A 22,411-nucleotide genomic window follows, 5' to 3' on the forward strand; every position below is an offset into this window, starting at 1 on the left:
GGGGCCCTCGGTCTGAGAGGCGGGGTGCTCTCATGTCCGCTCTCCACGCCGCCCTGGCCTCGTTATCCTCTCCTCCAGGATAGCCGAGTATCCCCCGCTCAAACAGATGGGGCCATTTGCATGTGTGGCGGATCGCCCCCTCCCAATTCAAAGCCCTGCGTCTGTGGTGATCTCGGGATGAAATGGTCACGACTTCTCCATGGTAACAGTGCCTTTGATGACACTTTTTTTTCCTCCCCCCCCCGGCACCTCGTGAGAGAGACTGTTAAAAACCCTCCAGCGGGGCGCCCAGCTCCTCTCTAGCGAGCGCCCGAGAATTCCCATGGTGCACCACAATAGCTGCGGCTTCGCATAAAGGTTCCTGGGGGAATGTGGCCGTCCGCTCTTCTGACCTCCCGCTGTTCCTGCGTCAACAGGATTTCAGCGCGACGCCCGTCACTCGTTCAGATAGAGGAAGGCATGGATTAGGATTTCTATTTTTTTACACAGAGTCTCAAACAAGACTGTCAACACTGTGGGGGAAAAATAGAACTGATGCCCTCGTCTGGGTTTGCTTTGACAGAGTTACAGAGACGTAACCGCGCTTAATCTGCCCGTCGTACTCGCGACTATCCGCGCAGACACCTCCTGGGGTGCGAACTTTAACGGAGCTCCGAGGGGAAATGTTTGGTGATTGAACGTGAGCTCCCTCACCTCCTCACGGCTTCGTCGTGTGACAGAAGGAGGCGCTGTGTACGGAGAGCCGTGCACCGTTCCGATCTGCCCTGTTTTTGTGAGGTTAGTGCACGGAGTGGCGCTGGGTCATCTGGAGAGGGTTTTAAGCCAGAACTCCCCTGATTTAATTGGCAAAAATCATTTCTCTCTCTCCACCTCAGCTTGTGTGTGGTGGTTCTGGCACAAAATGGCTGCCGTGCATCACCCTGGTGGGTGCTACACATTGGTGGTGGCCTATGGCGAATTTCCCCCTCATCACTGTAAAGCATTTGAGTGTTTAGAAAAGCACTATATAAATGCAATGAGCTATCCCTCTAACTGAAAGGCTCACGGTGTTCAGTCTGTCTCTCGGTAGCCCTCGGTCTCCTGAACCTGTTCACCCTGAGCGGCGTCACCATGACAACGCGCCAGCCAAGCTGACCTGCGCTGACCTGCGCTGACCTGTGAGCCGACGGGGCTGTTTGTCACCCCTCCTCCAACCCCTCCAGAACCTACACCCTTCATCACACACTCCAGCCCCTAACCTCATAAATACACTGTCCTCATAAATACGCTACAACTCTCTTTACGTAATGTTACGGTCTGCGGTCTGCTGTCTGTCTCCTTCAGTACTCCCCAGTCGGTGCACACTTTCGCGTAGGGTGCAGTGTTGTGCTGAATTCTCTCTAAGCTGCCCTCTCGAAGCTGATCAAACGCTACGCTACGGAGCGGAGTTCGTCATTTCACCATCAATAAAACATCCGCCCCTTCTGATGATGCTCTGCCAATCATGAGTGACAGAAACGGAAAGGATGAGAGAGCCCATTTTGTGTAGATATAGATAGAGGGCGAGTCTGTTCCGGTTGAAGCTAAATTCACAGATTGATTTACAGTATGTTTGTGCATTCACTATGGATTTTCGCATTCGTGTGTGTAGTTACTTAGCATAAGTCCTTAATACCATGGGGAATGCTCTCCATATATACAGTAGGATATCGCCATTCCCAAGGACACACCCGTGATATTACTCACCTGATGCAAACGGCATGACCTGCTACTTGTATACCTGGCTTGTTGACTGCTGTGGAGTGCTTGTGTCTGTTTCACAATAACAGCCTTCACGGTGAGGGTTGACAGTCCGATTTAGCTTGAGCTAAACAGCTAGAATGTACAGTGGTATAGTTCCACTACATTTATTATTGTATCACTGTCCCCCGTAGGTATGTTTTTCTGTCAAGTGATGGGCAGCTCTGCCAAAACATTGTTAAAGAAGTGCATCATCCGCTGACGATGCGTTTCTAACCACAAAAGACTGACTCAGATGATTTATGAATCATGCGTTTCTGTATTTGGCTTTCCGTTGTTACTGTCCTTGCCTGCTCATTCACTGAGTGTACGTGCCTTTGTGTTTGTGTGTCTGTGTGTGTGTCTGTGGGTGCGTGTGTGTGGGCGAGTGGATGTGTGCGTGTGTGCATGTGTGTGGGCGAGTGGATGGGTGTGTGTGTGTGTGTGTGTGTGGGAGTGGATGTGTGGGAGTGTTTGTGTGTGTGTGTATGTGGGTGTTTGTGAGTGTGTGTGTCAGCACAGGAAATACAAAGGAGATGAGAGTGATGTTTCTCTTTCGCCGTCCTTTCCTTGGAGACGGAGTGTTATGCTTTCGTTTCTCTGGTGTCGAGCGAGCATCCTTCAGCTCCCTTGGGCCTTGCCGGGAATGTGTGGGTTACCATGGACACCGAGCCAGAGATGTCAAGCATTGTGAAATTATCAGCCCTGCCCACACAGGAATTCTCCCTGATTATAAAAGGACGGTGTCTTTTGAAAAACCTCTAATAAAATTGACAGTCCTGATTATTTTGGTGTGGTCAGTGTAATGTCTGATGTCAGACTTATTGAATCTACACGAAGCCAAACTCCGCTTTTTCTGTACTGCAATTTAGGCTTTTTTACTGTCTTGCCATGTTTTGTACTTTCTAACTAATCACCACCTTTTGTTCCTGTCAGAGCAGAAGTGTTTCAGCGTTGGCATTGGCAGTGTGCTGTTGGTTACTGTTGCTTGCCATCACTGTTGAGGCTCTGTGTCCCTCTGGGCCGTTCTCCGTCCGCCAGCCTGTCCGCCCTTCATCCCTGACACCTGCGGACCGGCCTGTCTCCCCCCGGTGCCCCTGTCCACCACTAACGCTTCAGTTTTCTCTCCTGTCTTTTTCAGGACTGCCAAATTAATTTCCACTTCCTCAAGGTAGCTCTCTCACCCCTGCCTCCTCAATCTGTCTCTTGCTTTCTTTCTCTCTTAACTTTCTTTTCTTTCCTCTCTCTCTGCCCCTCTCCCCTTTCTCTCTCCCTCCTTCCCCTCTTACGCTTCATCTCTCCTTTCGGTGTCCAGCCACTCATCCTCCGTGCTCCATGCACTCTGTCCTTGATTGTTTGCATGTAGTTTTTCTACTGCAAATAGATCCAATTTACTAACAATGAAACAGCCAAGCAGGAGTGGGCAAGGGTGTACTATGGAGTGGGCAGATAAAAGCCTACTCCAATAAAAGCAAATGATTTGGAATCACTATAAAAAAAAAAAACTCATTACTGCTCATTGAGTATAATTTGTTTAACACTCTTATTTGTGATACGGGTCGTAAGGCCAAAGCCTGTCTCATACCTATGTTAAATATCGTCACATTGTGGATGTTGAAAACGTGGAATAAAGAATACTGGGACACATAGAGTGTTTGACTGGAGTTCTTTCCAGGTCGTTTCCAGGCCCAGGGAAAGTACATCTGTTAATTATCTGTACAAATCACCGGCAGATCAATGTGGGCCTCCAGCAGCATCCATCACGCTGGGGATGATTCGATCATAGCTCGCTCATCGCTGCCCCCACCCTGTCCTCCTCCTCTCCCTCCTCCCTCCCTCCCTTCATCCTACTTCTCCCTCCCTGATTAATGTACGGCCCCAGCCCTTCTACAGAACACAGCCAGCTCTAGTCAGCAGTCACATGACCCCCTCCCCCCCCCCCGGAGTGTTGAGATGTGAGGATTGTGTTGTTAGTAAATTAGCAGACCAGGATGGGGGGGGAGGGCTATCCATCTTCATTGTGCTCTGTTCATCTCCACCCCCACCCCCCATGAGCACCCACTCTCCCTCTGTCCTGCATCCGCCCTCCGCATCGTCTCTCCTGGGGACGGCTCCTGACAGCCGGGCCCAGTCCGTGCCTTGGTGGGAGTACAGCCGTGGTACTCTGGCCTCTACCAGTGGCTTCACAAGCCCGGACGGTAGAGGGCCAAACGACACTGTTTGAGTGTGGGTGGGCATGCTGATTCACTGGGGTTTAACCAGTCCCTGCACTGGGGTGCACCCTGTCTGTGTTCTCTTGTGATTGTGGTCAAGGCACCTGTCTGCCCATTTTCAAGTCATGAGCTTGATTTTTCTTTTCGTTTTTTTCTTGTTTTATATTTATTTGTTTTTGTTTTGTCGACACGCGCGAGGGTGTGCAAGAGGAAAGGCCCCTCCCTCCCTCACTCACCGACTCACTCGCTGACAGACGGACTGACTGAGTGAGCAACTTTCCCCCAGAGTAGTGACAGTACCGTCATCCCACCACTAGGTGGTGGTAATGCAGCGATAAAAAAAATCCTCAAAAGACGCTTCCCTAGAGCACTGCCTGGGTCTGTTACGCTGCACAGAATTAAGTGCATATTGCACTTACATTGCATTACATTACATCTTATCCAGAGCGACGTGCAATGAAGTGCAGATCAAACACAAGTATAAGTGCGAAGAGGACCTGAGAGGACAGTACAGTTCCGAGTCCTAGTGTAAACAGAGATAATCAGAACCCTTGAAGAGTACAATCAGCTTCCAAACTAGCATATCATAGTTGGCAGCTAGAATACCCTGGGTACAACAATACAATAGCTAATACAAAAAAAAACAATATCTATACAATCTATACATAAGTGCCATTACAGTCTATGGCATATATAAGGCTAATCATGGAGGGTTAGGGAGGGAAAGGTGTAGCCTGAAGAGATGAGTCTTCAGTCTGCGCTTGAAGGAGGTCAGAGACTCTGCCGTTCTGACATCCACCGGGAGGTCATTCCACCACCGTGGGACCAGCAGTCGTGAGCGTGAGGTGCAGGTGTGGTGAGGGGGAGGCGCCAGACGGCACGAAGTGGCAGAACAGAGGGGTCTTGTTGGTGTATAGGTCTTGATAAATGATTGAATATATACAGCACCAAACATATATATACAAGCACCAAAGTTTTAAATTTGATGCAAGCCGTAACAGGCCGCCAGTGGAGGTTGCTGAGCAGGGGGGTGACAGGTGAATGTCTGGGAACATTGAATACCAGACGGGCTGCAGCATTGTGGATCAGTTGTAGGAAGATAGTAACTGTGTGTCTCTGGCTGCTTATTTTCTCACATCGTACAGTCAGCTCAAGACAAACAGCTTTCAACGAGGCAATTAAATGCAATGGTAACAGTGTTAAGTTTGTATGCATGGAAATAAGAACTTGAGATATTGTAGGCGAGTGTGAGTTGATTATATAGCCACAAGATGGCAGCACAGAATAGATATTTATGGAATTTTGTACAGCTGCAGGTTTGTATTGCGCTCATAGACTCTCACTATCTGATCAGATCTGTGTGGATGTTGTTAAAAAAAACTATCCAGTCGTATGTATTCAGTGACTACTGATATTAGATATGTTTATTGTTATACAGTGACTGTATTTTCAGGTGCTTATAGGGGTGCTTTTTGTAAAAAAATATACATTTATTATTATTTCAGTTTTTCATATTTCACAGGTACTATAAGATATAATTAATATTATGCTTCTTTTTTAGAACGTCTTGGGCCGCAAAATGCATAGGGCCTCTCAGTGTTATTCAAATAGAGTTAAGACATGTATTTTATTTATGATACTCACAGAACATGTTGGTCCAAAGTTTGACAAAATAATAGCTTCCTGTAAATAATTTTATAGCTGCTTGCTTCTGGTTTGACACCAGTAAATGATGGTGTTAAAAAAATAGACCAGTACATAACAGGCTGTCTTGATCTTGTATGTATTTATTAATATATCTATGTGCAGTAGGCCCTAATTATTTGTCATGTAAGAACACACCTTTATTTGTGTATAATACAAATACTGCTGTTTGTGTCAATGCTGATGTTTACCTCAACGGTACTCAGTGCTTCACAGGTAGAAAGCAGGGCGCTGGTTAACTACTGAACAGGCTTGGATGTACAGTATGTGTGTTGTGATGTCAAACCACAACCGGTGGTAAAGATTCACAGACCCAGTGAATGGTGTAAGATGGCATAAGAGGCCTGCGGTTCTCTGAATCAGTGTGTACAGTGTGTGTGAACGGCGTGTGTGAGCAGTGTGTGTGAGCGGCGTGTGTGAGCGGCGTGTGTGAGCGGCGTCTGTGCCCGGTCTCATTACTGTGCTGCCTGTCCTCTTCCCTCTCCCGCTCAGCTTTGATTAGAGCCCTGTTTACACTCCACTCTTGACAGAAGTGACAAATCGCATTCTTCTGAGATCCAATCAAACGCTGCCCGCGGGCGTTCCAGAACGCGCTGCATAATTGATTCCGCTCGGAGATTGCGTTCTGCGCCGAGCTGTCGCCGGGCAGAGGACCTGGGGTCAGAGTTCAGGGAGCAGCTTCCCTCTGCATACGGTCCGTGTTCAGGAAAACCTGGAAGATTCGGGAAAAGCCAGGCTAGGGACGGAGCCATCTGCAAGCACTTAGGCTGACCACAAAGCGTCCAGCTGCTGTGTTGGAGCGCGTTTCTCTTTACTGCAGACTCTCCTGTTAACCGTGGATGCTTTTTGCATATAGGGTAGGGACTGGGTATTGGAACAGTCTGGTCCTCGCCAAATCGAGTTGAAAGTTATTCACGCCCTGCTTGTGTGCCGTATTGATGGGTTTTAAAGAAAAAAGAACAAACACCTTAAACATTGAGGGGTTGGTGCATCAAGTCAGTTACTCCTGATAGTGGGGCTAGCAGATCCTGTCTGGTCAATGTAATGGGGTAGTTGGAAATGGTGGGGGAATGCCACCTTGCCAAGGCTCTGAGGGTGTAAGTCTTGAACCCACATTGAGCATCTCAGAGAGAGCCAGTTGGGCATAAGGCATGCAGGCATACACCAACGATGTGTTTTTCAGCCAATCCTCCTCACTATGAAGTAAGCAGGACATGCACATGCACTGTAGTTATACAGATGCTTCAAGGCCTAAATTTAAGTTTTAGAAGACCTCCATGTGAAATCCAGGCGAACCTCCTCATTAAAACGTATCTAACAGAAGTGCAAAATGCACATGAACAAATAGAGAGTGAGGAAATCCGCGGAATTACCGGTGTTTGTAACTTCTCTGTATTCTTTCTGCCGCAAAAGGAAAGGTATATGCCTTTAATTATCATTTCTGCAAATCCACTGCATGACTGTTTATTTATTTATTTATTCATTTTTGATGCAGCGCATCACCGTTCATCACATTCCACTGTCCTCGGTGATTTCAGTCGTTGTTCAGCCTGCAGTTTTAATGTCAGGCCTTGTCTTGTCTCTTAAGCGTGGATAAAAAATGTATTTTCCTCCCAGATGTAGGTGGATGTTGTACCCAGTGTAACCACTGGGTGTCTCTCCAGGATATCCGTGGAGAGGTAGGGAACGTCCACATTTCCTATAGATTGAAGAGTTATATTGTCATTTGGAAATATGTTATTTTAAAAGTCTTATACGAACAGTGCACATCAAGACTTTAAAATCTGACATCACATTGCACACCGACCGTATTAACAGCTGTTTTGAATTCATTGACTAATTCAAAAACATATTCGTTGTATCACGAACATTCAGATGTTTAGAATACAAAATTAGTTTATGAATTAATTCAATCTTGTGGGTATTCTTTAAGCTATTGTAATCATTGAGTCCCCATATCTTGCAGACACTGCAGTTCTGAGTAGAACTTTTAGTTTTTATTTGCAAGCAGAAATAAGCCAGTTTTATGTTTTTATGTTTTATTTGTTGAAAGATTTTATTGTAAAATGTTCTACACAGAATGGAGTTATTGTCCCCTCTGGTGTCTCTCAGAGAAATTAGTCAAATGCCTGACATCTTCCTCACCAGGAGACAGCTGAGGAGTGATTGGTAAATCTCGCACTCTATACGCTCTCCAAAGTGTTCGGAAACGCAATTATCGGCCTCTGCCGCTCTCCGTTGTCTCATGCCTGAAATGAGAGAGATCTTGGTGTGAGAATGACTCTGGTGGGAAATAATGCGGGAATTTGAGGCGGGGAGGGGTTGGGATCGTAACCAGCGTATCTTTCAAAGAGTCTTCGATTTCCGTCCAAGCGGGCGCTCCCGTCTCCGCGGTTCAGCCGGAGCGCAGCTGCGGTTAGCCCAGCCGCGTCTGATTTCTAATATCCTGTCCGTCCCCATTGTGTGATCCGAGCATGAGGCAGCGAGTCGTTTCCAGTTCATCAGACCGCAGACGGAGGCGTCTTCACCCCGGCTGTAACGGCGCGCTTACAGTCTGTGTCTTTAGCGCCCAGTGCTGTGTCCCCAACGGACTCAATCTTAGCTATGCCCGACTCCCCCTTGGTTCAGGTGCCAGTGTAGTATCAATTCTGACACTTTTTTTTTCAACGAGAAACTGCGATTAGCACCTACTGTAGCATCGGAAGCCTACCAGGGCTACCATCACATAGAGCAGGGGTCGGCAACCCTGGTCCTGGAGAGCCGCAGGGTGTGCTGGCTTTCGTCTCCACCTTAAAATAAGCAACCGATTCAGACCCAAGAAACCAGGTGAGGTGAGTTAACTGTGCAATCAACGGCTTTCATTGATCAATTAATGCCAAGTAACAACGAAAGCCAGCACACCCTTCGGCTCTCCAGGACCAGGGTTGCCGACCCCTGACATAGAGCATGTGTTGGCTACCAGTTTTCTGCTCTTGCAAATAAACACGTTGTTATGTTGTGAACTATAATTTTCTTCAGGTGGAAGGGACCCCCAAACTGCAGGCACCGATATTAGATTAATATATTAATAACTATAATTACAGGAGGAGGATTGTTTTTTAAATTGGTTTATGGTTGCACGGATTTCTTTTGTATAATTACTACGCATTACAAGGCATTCATCCTCGTACAAAGTATTGGATTTAGTCATTCTGTACACATAATAATAACACAATAATATGTTAGTCTGAATGAATGCATCTTTCTTTCCTTTCTACATTTATTTTTCATTTTATACCAAAAGAAGTTAATCTCCCATTATCTTCCAACTACTCGACTGCATTAACTGTGACCCCAGAATTGTGTGTCAATGGCTTGGTGCAAAAGAGGCATAAGACCTTTCTGTGGAGTGCTCTATGTCTATATATACTTGGATCTGGGAAGAGCTGCAAATCCCAACTCGAACACAAAGAAGTACATAGTGCATCACATTCATATTTAATAATGTTGAAATATAACAATAAAATGGCGAGAAAGGTAGAGAAATTAGTTGTTAAGCTGTGTGCGTGTACACGTGTGTGTATGTGTGAGTGTGTGTGTGTGTGTGTGTATGTGTATGTATGAGTGTGTGTGTGTGTGTGTGTGTGTGTATGTGTGGGGCTGGACTAAACCACTCCCCTTTCCCCTGTGATTGCAGGATCACAGTCTGGAAGACTCTGATAAGGTGCGTCTGACAGGAAGTAAGATTTGTTTGCTGGCCTTTTCTTTTTGGGTTGGTTTGGCTTGGTTTGGTCGTTATCCTCCAGCGCGGGTGCATAATTAACCTAGCCTAGTGCTGCTCTTTTTCCTGGGATTGCACATTACTAACCGCTCTGCATCTCCGCCCAAAGAGGAGCATCAGGACAGGGTAAAGGCTCCAGCTTAGCTTCACAGACCCTGACAGTGATTCTCTGCCCAAAGAGGAGCATCAGGACAGGGTAAAGGCTCCAGCTTAGCTTCGCAGACCCTGACAGTGATTCTCTGCCCAAAGAGGAGCATCAGGACAGGGTAAAGGCTCCAGCTTAGCTTCACAGACCCTGACAGTGATACCGCTCTCCAGAGCTTCCCTGAGTGCTGTTTTATCAGGGGTAAGACCACCCTAAACTCTGGTGAGTGTCTATGCGGCCTAACAAAATGATGCTTGTGGCTTGACAGACCTAAGCCCTCCTTTTTTTCAGTGTGATGCATTGTACAAAGGCACCAGTTTGTCCGACATGATTGGTGAATAAAATAATGAGGGAGGAGTCAGCATGAGTTTTGCCTGTCCCAATCGCTGCTGCCTGGCCTATCCTTGCCTCCTGTGTGACCTGAGAGAAGAGCCCTGCTTTGGCACTGCTGAGGGTGGGCTTGAGTGGATTCGGCTTTCTGTGCCCCAGTGGCACTGTAGCATGTCCCTGACTTTGTAGAACAGAGTGACCTGGAGTATGAGGATCCTTTTTTGGGTTTTTGGTTTATACTTACTTTGTAATCATTTTCAAAATGAAAACACCATGGCTTCCTCTTGAAGATTTAATTTCCCTACTTCTACTCCTGGCTACAATACAATTAGTAATAGTAATACTATTTCACTTTCTTTTTGGCAGAATAGGTTATACATTTGCATTCACTACCATAATGTAAATTACACACATAGGCACAGACACATGCACGCACACACACGCACGCAGTTAAACATATTATTCTGCTGGAGTTACAGTAGCTTTAGGTTCTCATACGTTATTTGATTTCACTGTTCCCTTGGGCACGGCACTTGTGAAGTGAATCAATTGTGAAATGTTATTATTAATGTAATTTTTAATTAGTGACATTGCCTCAGGGATAAACAGCAGTTTTCTTCATTTTTGATTGCACCAAAGGCTGTGTAAATGTATGTAAAATCCCAGAGTGCTTTGTGCAAATGACTTCAGAAGCCAGTCTAAACTACCATAGATGTGTCCAATGCAGATTACAGGAAGTATGCTTTAGGGTCCTTTCACCCCAAGATACTTTCCTTCCCTCAGTGAAGCCTGGAAGGCAGCAGCTTTTAGAACTAGAAAACCTAATAGCGACAGATTAGCAAACTAGCTAGTTCTGTATATCATAGATACACATAGATTTGATAATAAAACATTAAATAAAAACTGATTGCAAAGAAGTATGTACACATAGGCTGTGGTTGGCTGAGCTGAACCTGCTGGCTTCCAGGCATCTCTGAGGGAAGGATATACCATGGGCACTGCAGAACGTCCTCCTCCCCCTTGTTAGGACCCATCAGCTTAGTCCTCCAGCTTCCTGTCCAGGTCTGGCTGTGTTCTGCGGAGAACCAGCTGCCTCTCAGACAGGACTCTGGTCATGCAAATCTCCCTTGCTGAAAATCTCATCTGAAAGCAGTCCAAGCTGGTTTCAGCTGTATTTATGACACTTATAGTTTGGTTCAGCTGTTTGACCAGCTCTTCAGCAGCTGAGCGTCTTGTAAGCAGCTAGTCCACTGGTTTGGCCACCATCTTACTCTCCCAGCTTAACCAGCTTTTGGTCCAGCAACAGAGCAGTGATGTCAAAAGAAGCATTGAAACCACAGCTGAATCCAGTTTAGAATCCCAGCTGGTTTTCACTGGATTTTTCAATCAGGCAGACTCAGTCTTCCTTCCACTAACACAGCTGGTGAACTTGTTGGTGAAGGCCGAGTTGGACGTTGGTAAACTGGATTGGTGTGCAGAGCGCTGTTTAAGGATGGAACGGCGCTGTCCTTTTACAGAGCGCCGAATTTGTGAGGGAGGAAGGAACTAATTTTCCTCCTTGCTCCGTTAAGATGTCAGTGGTTCTCATTAGCTGATTTAATTAGTGAGAAATACGCACTTCACGCTGATGAGTAAGAATGTGAAGTGATGACATAGCATTGGAGAAGAGGGGGGGCTGTGAGAATGGGTGGGGGGGGGGGGGTGGCTGTGAGATACTTTGGGTCAAAATGATCCGATGGGGAACGTGGTGTTGAGGGGTGGTGATGCGCTCCCTGCAGGGGCCCTGTGCCTGCCCCAGTCTGTAGCCATGCTCAGCTCTTCAGCAGTAAAGGTGTCTCTCGTTGCTGCGATTGCATGCCGTGCTGCTTGCCTGCGCCGCATCGTGTCCTGATGGGGGGGGAGTGTAACGCATCCTGGTCCTGCAGCCTTTGCATCTCTGCCCGTGCAGAGTTCCCCACACACGCAGCAGGGCCATAGTGCCTTGGTTGTTCTGCAGGCCAAGGAGTCTGTAGGCAAAGTGGCATCACACTTTGTTTTGGCACATTAGGTAGTAGTCTCAGGTTTTCACTGTACCTGACAGAACTTTCAATGGTTCCTGTTTTTGTTTTTGCAGAAAAACTCTTTGTTTCAAATGTACTGTGGAGTTAATGTTCTTACATGCTAGTACGTATACAAAGGGTTCTTGTTATTTAACTGGTTTCCTCTTATTGCATGGCAGATGTGATTGTGCTTTTGCCCTAGTTGATGGGGAGGTGACTGTGCGGCATATTCAAGAAATGAATAATTACTTTCCTGTGATATTTTCCCATTTGCCTCTAGTTTCTTGTACGTGATACCATAAACCAGTTCACTGTTTCCCATGATGATAGTGCTCTCCCGCTAGCCTGCAAGTGGGCTTATAAACAGCCTGTTGTGTTAAGCCCCGTCCACACCAGGAACTGCAACTATAACTACCGCGTAGCTATAACAATAACGATGTGAGCATCCGCTCTGACGAACGATAACATTCTGTAAATTCTCTCACAGCTGTGTCATCTGCCATTTTTAACGTGACACCCTGTAAATTCGGATCGATTTTGATTGGCTGCCAATGATTTATCGTTCATGCAGCTGGGCAAAAAAAAAACGCTCCGAAAGTGATCCTGGCGATATCGTTCGTCTATGTCATTGTTGTTGTAGTTGCAGGGTAGTTTTTAAAACAACATATTCATAGCTATCGTCATGTAGTTCTTGGTGTGGACGGGCCTTTGTTCACGTTTGGATGTCACCTTTGTGAAAATGACCGAGGCCCCCGACGGATAGCGTGAAAGGGAGCCTGGCCTCCCGGGGGGAGGCAGAGGCCCTCGCTCCCTCGCCCTGGAGCTTTCAGGCTCCGGCTCCCCCCGCGTGAGGCAGCAGAGGAGGTGAATAATTCAGAGGGGCTTCGGGGAGGGCCTCCGAACCACCGCTGCTCACTTCAACCGCGTTTGACTTCAATCGGACTCTGACCTCCACGCCAGCTCTGCGCACACTGACGGAGATTACAGGACCTCTAGCTACACCCACCTGCTCATTGTGTCTGTATGTCTATATACACACATCTCTGTCCACAGCAGATATACTTTACCATCTGTTACGCAACGCTGGCATTTGTTTTCTGTTTCTTTGGTTTTCTTGTTGTTGTTTTTTTTTTTTTTTTGGGTTCGGTTTTCATGAATTGTCGGACCTGTGGGGAGGCACCGTCTGTATTTCGGCCGTAAAGCCAGCTCCCCCCTGCCCTTGTCGTCGCAGAAAGCCAAGCTCGGGCCCGGGAAGAAAGTGATCACCCCTTCCGACGACGGCAGGAGCCTGCCCTCCAACAACGTCGACCGCGTCAAACTCAACGACTTCAACTTCCTGGCGGTGCTGGGGAAGGGCAGCTTCGGCAAGGTGGGTGGGGCGGAGCGAGGGAGCCCCCCGCCGATACCAAATCAAATCATAAAAACCAAAAAAGCCGCCTTAAATAAGTGAGTTTTCTACTGAGAGTCAAACTTCCCTGCTGAAAAAAACAGCTGAAACAGTTTGGTAGCTCGTTGACCAGTTCAGTCCAACTCCTGGCTCGACGTGGTTTAGCTGGTTGACCAGTTTAGACTAGCTCCCAGCTTGACATGGCTTGACCAGCTCAGGCTATGTTTTGAAACAGATGGCTGCTGGTTGACCAGCTCATACCCAACTAGAGCAGCTTGGCCAGCTCAACATTCAAGCTGGTCAAGCTGGCATAGCTGGATTTTACAGCAGGGTTTCCAGAAGTGATAAACTTTGCTGCATCTGACGCTTGGGTCCCACTGCTTAGCCTTTTCCTTCAATAATGCACACCTTCACATGACATTTTGAATGGCACTCCCCTCCAATGAATATTTATAGTTTGTGCATAACAGCATGGTGCAATCTCTGTATTGAACATTTACTCACACACACACACACACACACACACACACACACACACACACACCATGAAAGGACCATTGTTTTTCTTCAAATGTGCATTTCAGCGGTTCAGAGTGGGGTTATTTACTTATTTATTTTCTATTTGGTACCTCTTCTTCTTCAAAATCTTACCCCACCTGCCCTCAGCTTCAGTTTGTGAATTCCCGACAGGGTACATTTTTGTTCTTTAACACCCTTTAATGTTCTGCTTGACCGTTTGGTAGAGCACATCATACGTTTTCCATGGCTCTTTACTTGGTGAGGACATTAAAGTGTTAAGGAACAAATTTCCCAAATGTACCCTGAAAGTTCTTTTGGGTAGAAATAACTACCTTTTACAAACCAAAAAAGGGTAAACATGAATTATTAATCCAATGGAAATGTAGGGTACCACCACAGCAGCAAGTGTTTTCCATGCCCTTGGTTCTGTGTGGAGGCCAGCAGTAGTGGCAGGAGTAATTCCCCCCACTGGCCCTGTGCGCAGGTGATGCTGGCGGAGATGAAGTCCACCGAGAAGCTCTACGCCATTAAGATCCTGAAGAAGGACGTGGTGATCCAGGACGACGACGTGGAGTGCACCATGGTGGAGAAGAGGGTCCTGGCTCAGAGGGACAAGCCGCCATTCCTCACCCAGCTGCACTCCTGCTTCCAGACCGTGGTGAGGCCCCCGGCACTTCCTGTGAGCGCGGCAGTGCGCACGCTGGTCTGAGCGTTAGCGCCGGGGCTAATTACTGTGGTGCGCTCAGGACCCCCGCAGTCACTGGCTCAGACAGGGCGTTATTATATTCAAATGCTGCTGGCTGCCGTCGTAGGGGAAAGGTTGCTTTAGGCTTTTTAACCCCTCCAGTTTTGAACAGCATGGTAACTGTACAGCTTTTTTTTGTGTGTGTGTGTGTGTGTGTGTGTGTGTGTGTTTCTGCGTCAAGTTGACATTGACGTCAGATGGAAAAAAGGAGCAACTGCGCTGTATTTGTAGAAACAGCGGGACGTGTGTTTTTTTTTAGTTTTTTGTTGTTAGTATTTTGGCTTTCCAGCCCCTTCCCGGTATCCCGGATTGCCTTTAATCTTTAATCCCTCAATCTCCAGTCTGGCGGTCTGTGATTATGGGCCTCAGAAACCTACAGCAGCACACCTGCCAGGCCTCACAGACATCAGCAAATTGAATATGAAATTTTAATTTCATTTTAAGTGGGGGATAAGGTCCACAAGCTCCTGCACTAATGGAGTATTACAGCTTTTGTTTTGTGGATTTTGGTTTTATAAAGTGATTAAAATGATAGAATTTTTTCTGAAATGAAAGGTTATTTGTCTGAACTCGTCACTTGTTGATCTTATTGTATTCGGGTTCAAGTAACCACACTGCCATTGCTATTATCTGGTTGCTTTACAAAAGAGCAGCTTCTCTGTTAACATACCTCTGTGCTGAGCCTGCCAGAGCTTCTTGAAGTATAAATAATGGAAAATATTATAGTACAAGTCAATTCAGGATGCTCACAGCACTGCCATTTTGTTTGGTCTTCTCTTGGTTTTTCATTGCCGGTTTCACTCTGAAGTGCTTGTGGCTTTTCTGGCTGGCCGAGCCGGGCCGTTGTTCTGGCCAGGCCTGTGACACTTCTGGGCTCGTTCGCCTGTGTCATTATCTGTGGAAGTAATATCGTCCTTGGCTACTCTCAAGATGGCTTCCTGACACAGGAGCCGTTGTTTAGTAGAGGCAGAGTGAGCAGAAGGAGAGAAATATCTGTGCCTAATGGGGCCGTGAGATTCTTTTTTGTGTTCCCTGAGAATGACACTGAGAAGGTTTCCACTTTGTTTCCACTTGGACAGTCCACTTTTCTGCCCCTTTGTCCGAGTGTCAGGAATAAAAAATTAAAACCTAGTTGAATTTCATGTGCATGTGTCGACAACAAGCAATTATATAATCACCCCTTCAACGGTAACACGGGTTCTCCATTTTTACTGGCTGTCATAACAACAGTTTGTTAATTGCAGCCGATAATATTCAACCTTATCTCAGTGATTAATTAATCCAGGTCTGTTTCAAACTACCGAGCAGCATGCTTTAGGTGAAGGTCCTTTTAACGTGGGTCTTTTACTTGCATGATGTCGCCTTATGAAACGGTCTCCTGCTCACGGGTAGCAAAGCGCCGTGCGCACAAGACCGGAAACCTGCGTTTGCGGCCCTGCCTCCAGCAGATGGGTTCAGCGAGCGAGAGAGAGGATGTATTTAAAAGTGTTCACGGAGCGCACCTTCGCCCTGGCGAGGGCCCGTGTGTGCAAACTTTGACTCATCTCTCGTCATACGGCGTCATTAAGCGCTCCCCGTATCCGTGAGGACTGTGACAGGGCTGGGTAATTACCTTGATTAAGCTAAGTGTTATTGAGCCCACAGCAGCCTTTTTCCTGTCTTGTGCTGGGTAGACACGCCATTAGCTCCCAGCTGAACCGTAGCCTTCTCTACAGGCAGAGCATAAACTGGTCTGCCTGTCAGCACAGGAGACCTGCATTAAGTGTGCTCTTTGTCCTTTGCATTGTGGTGGAGTACAGAGCCAAAGCAAGAGAAATGGTGTCACTATCCAAATACGGAATACCGCACTGCATGTGCCACTGTCAAAAGAGAGAAGCATGAAGGAGGAAAGCACTGTCCTGAACTAATCCAGCTTTGTGAAGGAAGAGGACACATCTGTCTGACTTCCACTCAGTAATAGATAACTAATCATAATTCTGACATGGTATAATGACGTAATACAATTTTAGAATTCAATTCCTCAGGCTTAGGTTGTAACCAAGTGGTTATTAATAGATGGCTGTAGAATAGCTGTACATCAAGGTTCTCATTTAAACAGTTATGCTTTGGATAAAAGCATCAGCTAAATAACTGTAATGTAATGTGATGTTCACGGGATTAAAGGAATGGACCTCTCTCCTCTTTGCCCTCCCCACAGGACCGTCTGTACTTTGTGATGGAGTATGTAAACGGAGGAGACCTCATGTACCACATCCAGCAGGTTGGGAAGTTCAAGGAGCCCCAGGCAGTGTGAGTAATGTGTGTGTGTTCGGTTTCCCAGCAGCCTCCGGGGCACCAGTGAGCCGGCTTAGTCTGGCCTTGAACACGCTGTACCTGCCCTGTGAGGACCGGTTCCTTTCTGTGTGTGATTTTCTCCAGCACACTTGCCGTGCCGAAGGCTCAACTGCTTTGTCGTTTGTGCTCGATGGCAGCTCTGACTGAAACGATGACACGGTGCTCTCGGAGAAATCAGTCACACAGAGATCCGCTGTCATCAGTGAATACCCAAATGTGTTTATAATGGCCAGTGTTTTTATAATCCATAGAGGATATCAGAGCCATACTTTATGTTCAGTATACAGTATTCTACACTGTTTGTACACGTAGCGCAATAGCTTACATGTAGATAGATATATACATACTGTAGACCACCTATATTTAAATAATGTTATTTTGCATCATTACAGGGCAGTGCATATACAGTGTAACACTACATTAGGATAAAAGTCTGTCTCCAGGGAAGAGTGAACTGACTCATGCTGATATATGTGCTGAGATCGCCGTATCGATCAGCTGTGCCGCACTCAGCAGGTGTCTTTCCGGGTGGTTGTATAGATCTCCCAAGCCCAGTGTGTGCTCCATCTCAAAATGGCTGCCCTCGTGCGGGCCTTAATGCGGTCTGTGGGGTGTGATTAATGCCGGGCCCTGGTTGTACATTGCCGGTCCGACCGCAGACCGGATTCTCTTCACCTGGAGCTTGGGACGGGGGGGCCTTCCTGCTGCTCTTCCCGTCGACAGAGCCTGTTTCCTGGGCACGCGTGGGAGAGGGGTGCAGAGAGGGGCACAGCGGGGCGTGTGTCTCCCGTCAAACCCGCCGCAGCGGGGGAAAACCCGAGAACGACACGCCGCCACTCTCCTGACCTTTTCAGAACAGAAACCGCCACACAGCTGAGGGGGAAACAATGTAACCAGGCTTTAAAAGAACAAGCTCCGGTGAGGAGCCTTTTCGGGCTTGAGCGAGCCTGGCGTACGCTCAAAACAGGACCTCAGAAAGGTCCTCTAATCTACCCGCGCAGACGCCACGTCCAGGTTAATTGCCTCGGGGTTTGAAGGGCCGGTTTTGATGTTGACTGACGGCGGCCGTGGCTAATTCCCTGCGTGTCATTGCAGGTTCTACGCTGCAGAGATCGCTGTTGGGCTGTTTTTCCTGCACAAGAAGGGGGTTATTTACAGGTGGGTGTACACGGCGGAGAACACTGCCCGCTCCACTCTCCCAACGACCCCGAGTGCGTCATCCTCTGTCACATTCGGGTCATAATTGATAGAGCAATGAAATTGTGCCATTTAAATTACATTGAGATGTTGGCTGAGGGCATATTAATTTAGATGCCATTAGCGCTGGTGCGGTGGGATTGTGCTGTACTGTGTACTCTCTGTTTTTGCGCTGTGCCTTTCGTTGGTGTGTTATTTTTGGCTTTATTCTGAAGCCTAGAATGGAAGGCTTCAAAATAATGCCATCGTGTGTTTATTCATGTAATATAGGCATCTATTCTGTTCTATTTGCTCTGTTCTGTTCTGATATTGCGAAGCCAAACGGGCTAAATTGAAAGGGCAGGGAAGTGTCTGAATATACCGGATTCTGATGTCAGTAATCAATGTTATGAATGCAGTTGGCACGAGCATGTTTATTTTTAACTCGCTCGCTGATCTTCTGTGTTCCTCAAAGTTTAAACTTTCATAGAGCTCTAATCTCAGGATCAGCATGGATTTAAACGAATCTGTTTTGTTTTGTTTCTTGAGTCTGTACTGCTAATTAGCTGTTGAGTTTGCTTAGGTTGCATCAGCAGGAGACTTGTTTAAGCTACAACACCTGCTTGTTAAGTCACAAGACGGTGTCAGTCACGTTAATCATCTATGCATAGTATTCCTCACTGTAGAGGCATGCAAGACCAAATGCTTTTATGATAAACTTCTCAATATACATATATTAGTTCCAACCTGACTGTGTTTTTGATCTCATATACAAATATAAAGAATGACAGAGAGTCCATTAGCTTTCAGCGCGCTGGCCTAGGGAAAGTGTGGAGACAGATTACTGTACCTTTGATTATCCCTGATAAAGGTGTGGGCATTCTGCCACATCAAAGAGAGGGGGGAATTAACAGTGGATTATTACATTATTTACTTTGACATGAAATACCGTCAGAGGCCTTTTGATGTTGCTTTTAGGCTGTCCAATATAAATGTAAATTAGACTCTAAGAAAAGGCAGAGAATGGGAGCAGAGAGCAAGGGGAAAGGTACAAGCAGACGGGCAGAATGGCTCCTCCATTTTCACCCCTCTCCATGAGTCCCATCGCCCCCTCGCTGTGTCCGCTACAGGGACCTGAAGCTGGACAACGTCATGCTGGACTCGGAAGGCCACATCAAGATCGCAGACTTCGGGATGTGCAAGGAGAACATGTACGACAGCGTGACCACGCGCACTTTCTGCGGGACCCCCGACTACATCGCCCCTGAGGTGAGGGCCATTCGCTCTGAGGCAGGCTGAGGGTGGGATGTCAGGGGAGGGAGTGGGGGAATGGTGGTGTTGGGGTCGGGGGAACATGAGGGGAGTGAGTGTGGGAATGGTGGTGTTGGGGTCGGGGGATGTCAGGGGAATGAGTGGGGGAATGGTGTTGGGGTCGGGGGATTTCAGGGGAGTGAGTGGGGGAATGGTGTTGGGGTCGGGGGATTTCAGGGGAGTGAGTGGGGGGAATAGTGTTGGGGTCGGGGGATGTCAGGGGAGTGAGTGGGGGAATGGTGGTGTTGGGGTCGGGGGATGTCAGGGGAATGAGTGGGGGAACGGTGGTGTTGGGGTCGGGGGAACATGAGGGGAGAGAGTGGGGGAACGGTAGTGTTGGGGTCGGGGGATGTCAGGGGAATGAGTGGGGGAATGGTGGTGTTGGGGTCGGGGGATGTCAGGGGAGTGAGTGGGGGAACAGTGGTGGTGCAGTTGTTGCCTCACAAGAAGGAGGTTCTGGGTTCGATTCTGAGTCCGAATCGAGTTTGCATGGAGTCCCTGTGTTTGCGTTGGTTTCCTCTCACACCCAAAACGTGTAGCCCAGGGACTACAGATTGTTGTCCCTGTCAAATAAACTAATAAATTAAATTAAATCTGCATACTGTAGGTTTAAACATACATGCGGGAATTATGAGACTGTATATCATCAATGACCGACTATACAGCCAAAATCAAACAGGATAGCATATCAACAGTTGGCATTCCAATGGTAATAACATGTTTTGCGCCTGTAACACACTGTATGATTTTAGCCACAAAAATAGCACATAATAACAGCCCTATGTTTGCCACATGTATTGTTGAAACTTGGCATGTACATGCTGAAATTATAGTGTATGTCATCTGTATGGCAAAGCTTGTGAAATGTGTCAGGTGCTCATGACCTGTTATAACTGGACTTGTGAACATCTACTGTACAAGCTAAAATTCAATTTATGAATTCATAATTTTTCTAGACCTGTTCTCAGTCATGAGGTTCATGAGCCACACTTAGAAGGACTCCCAATAGTCAACGAAAAATGACAATTCAAAGAAATTATTTTGTCAGCAGCCGGTTCCAATCGGCTTCTTATTGTAAGTTAGAGTCAACACTACAAGGAGCAGCAAGGCTGGCGTGGCCGAATACATAGCCAAGATACTATGTTTAAAAGACTACCAAATTGAGATTACACTTGCAGACCGAAACAGAGCTTATTTAAATGGATTTAGAGCACAACAGAGTACCTGATCTATGACCAATACCCAGGCAAACAACAAAAACAAGACGAGGGGAGAGAAGTATGCAGAGACATGTCCTCCAGAATCCTGTTCGCTAATGTTCATAGTGATCAATGTAGCCGCATCTCTTCAGATAGTGACACACTCGAATTTCATGATTTCCCAAGCCACGGCAGCCATCTTGAATAACTGCGTCAAGGACACTCGCAGCCCACTCGTGATTGTCAAAAATGATGCGTGTTCACGGCTTTCTGTGATTCATTTCCGGAAGCTTCCAGCCGCCGCTGATCACACTTTTACAAGTGCACTCTGTCGGTGAGGTTAGAGACTGTAATAGCGGGAGGAAACGTGTGAGGAATATTTGCATTTTCCAAGAACACCGGGAAGCAGTGAGTCACTGAGTGACCTGAAAGTGAAAGGGCCTCGATATTTTGGGGTGAAGAAAATGGAAAGGCTCTGTCTACTGCAGTGTGTGGTGAGAGTTGTCAGCCAGCCAGGAGCATTGATTTCCCATAGAGCAGTCTTTTAGGCGGATTAGTGGCTGGGGTTTAATGGTGTTAGTAAGTGATGATGTTCAGGTGGGTCACCACCTAGTCTGGACCACAGAAATCCAGGGTGGACCAACCTCACCAGCTTGTAAATGTCAGTCATCTCACTCGTTTCTCTGGTGGTGGCTGTCTTGCCCGTGGAGATTCACTGTTTAAACCACCGTTTAAACCCATGTAAGGTGCTTTGATTAGACGACTCAATCCAAGATTTGGAGTCATTTTAGCTTTGACATGACCCCACTTCTTAAGTTTTTTTTACTGACATTATTCCAGAATGCTGTATAAGCTCCTTCTGTTACTCTGCTCTCTCTAGACATGTGTCAGATATGTCATTGTTTTGGGTTCAAATAGTTTTCTATGCTTCTATGCTTTACTGAGCTTGTGTAGTGTATTGGATCCTAAATGAAATACTCTCAAAAAGTGCAAACCTTCTGAGCCTCTCGGTTTGCTCAGTTGCACCAGCCAAGATCAACTGAGCTTAGAAAAGTCTTTGAATACAAAATAATTCAGTAGTTCACCCAGGTCTGGCTCTGGTCATGTTTCATTTATTTACACAGAAGCTTAGTGACCTGAGCATTTCTCCTTTTGGTAGACGTTTTAGTTTGAATCTAAATGTCAATAACATGTGAAACTGTGCACACTCTAGTGGGACCGCTTTGCTATTCCTTCGTCTGTTGTCACAACAGATGTTGTATTTCCCCTAGATGTGTTTTTTTTTCTCTTTGCCTGACTAATATTAGAGCTCTTTTGATCAGTTAACCACAATGTGTCATTCCTGCTGTTGGGATGGAGGACTCCTCCCCCGGTTTTTGACCTATATAGCGGTTCATTGGAACGTTATCTGGGGGAAACGTGTCGCTGGCTTAAACGGGCGTTTGTGGAGCATCTGGGTAAGGGCTGTGGACCGGCCTGGCCTGTGGTGTGTAGCCATGTGAGAGAGGTACTCCACGGCGTTTCCGCCCCACTTCCAGCGCCGGGGCGAAGAGGAATGCTCCTCTTCCTCACCCTGAGGCAGCTGCTCGGGTGGGTGACATCATTATCTTCACTGAGGAAGACCGTGCGTGAACACGTCTCCGTTTCACAAGCTCTGGTTCAAAGGCAGAAGCGCTGGAAGGCGTTTGTTTTCCCCTGTTTGTCAAAATAAAATGCTTTGTTCCTTTTCGTGTTCTCTAAGACTTTGCTGATCGTCCATCTTTTATGGGGAAATACAGTACTGTACATCCT

General features: G+C 46.9%; 1 protein-coding gene across 4 annotated transcripts in view; it reads left to right on the top strand.

The window, feature by feature from the left end:
- The window catches only part of LOC133122172 (protein kinase C alpha type), a 193,726-nt gene that overhangs the window by 134,610 nt on the left and 36,705 nt on the right, over nt 1–22,411 (top strand). The window contains exons 9-15 of one of the 4 annotated variants that reach the window (XM_061231972.1): nt 2,900–2,929; nt 9,352–9,378; nt 13,181–13,318; nt 14,340–14,513; nt 16,798–16,889; nt 18,030–18,092; nt 19,241–19,379. In XM_061231972.1, the coding sequence (XP_061087956.1) occupies nt 2,900–2,929; nt 9,352–9,378; nt 13,181–13,318; nt 14,340–14,513; nt 16,798–16,889; nt 18,030–18,092; nt 19,241–19,379 (663 nt within the window). The remainder of the gene's footprint in view (nt 1–2,899; nt 2,930–9,351; nt 9,379–13,180; nt 13,319–14,339; nt 14,514–16,797; nt 16,890–18,029; nt 18,093–19,240; nt 19,380–22,411) is intronic. The other 3 variants (XM_061231969.1, XM_061231970.1, XM_061231971.1) reach the window with 3 other exon arrangements.

Source organism: Conger conger, chromosome 2, assembly GCF_963514075.1.
Source record: "Conger conger chromosome 2, fConCon1.1, whole genome shotgun sequence".
Lineage (NCBI taxonomy): Eukaryota > Metazoa > Chordata > Actinopteri > Anguilliformes > Congridae > Conger > Conger conger.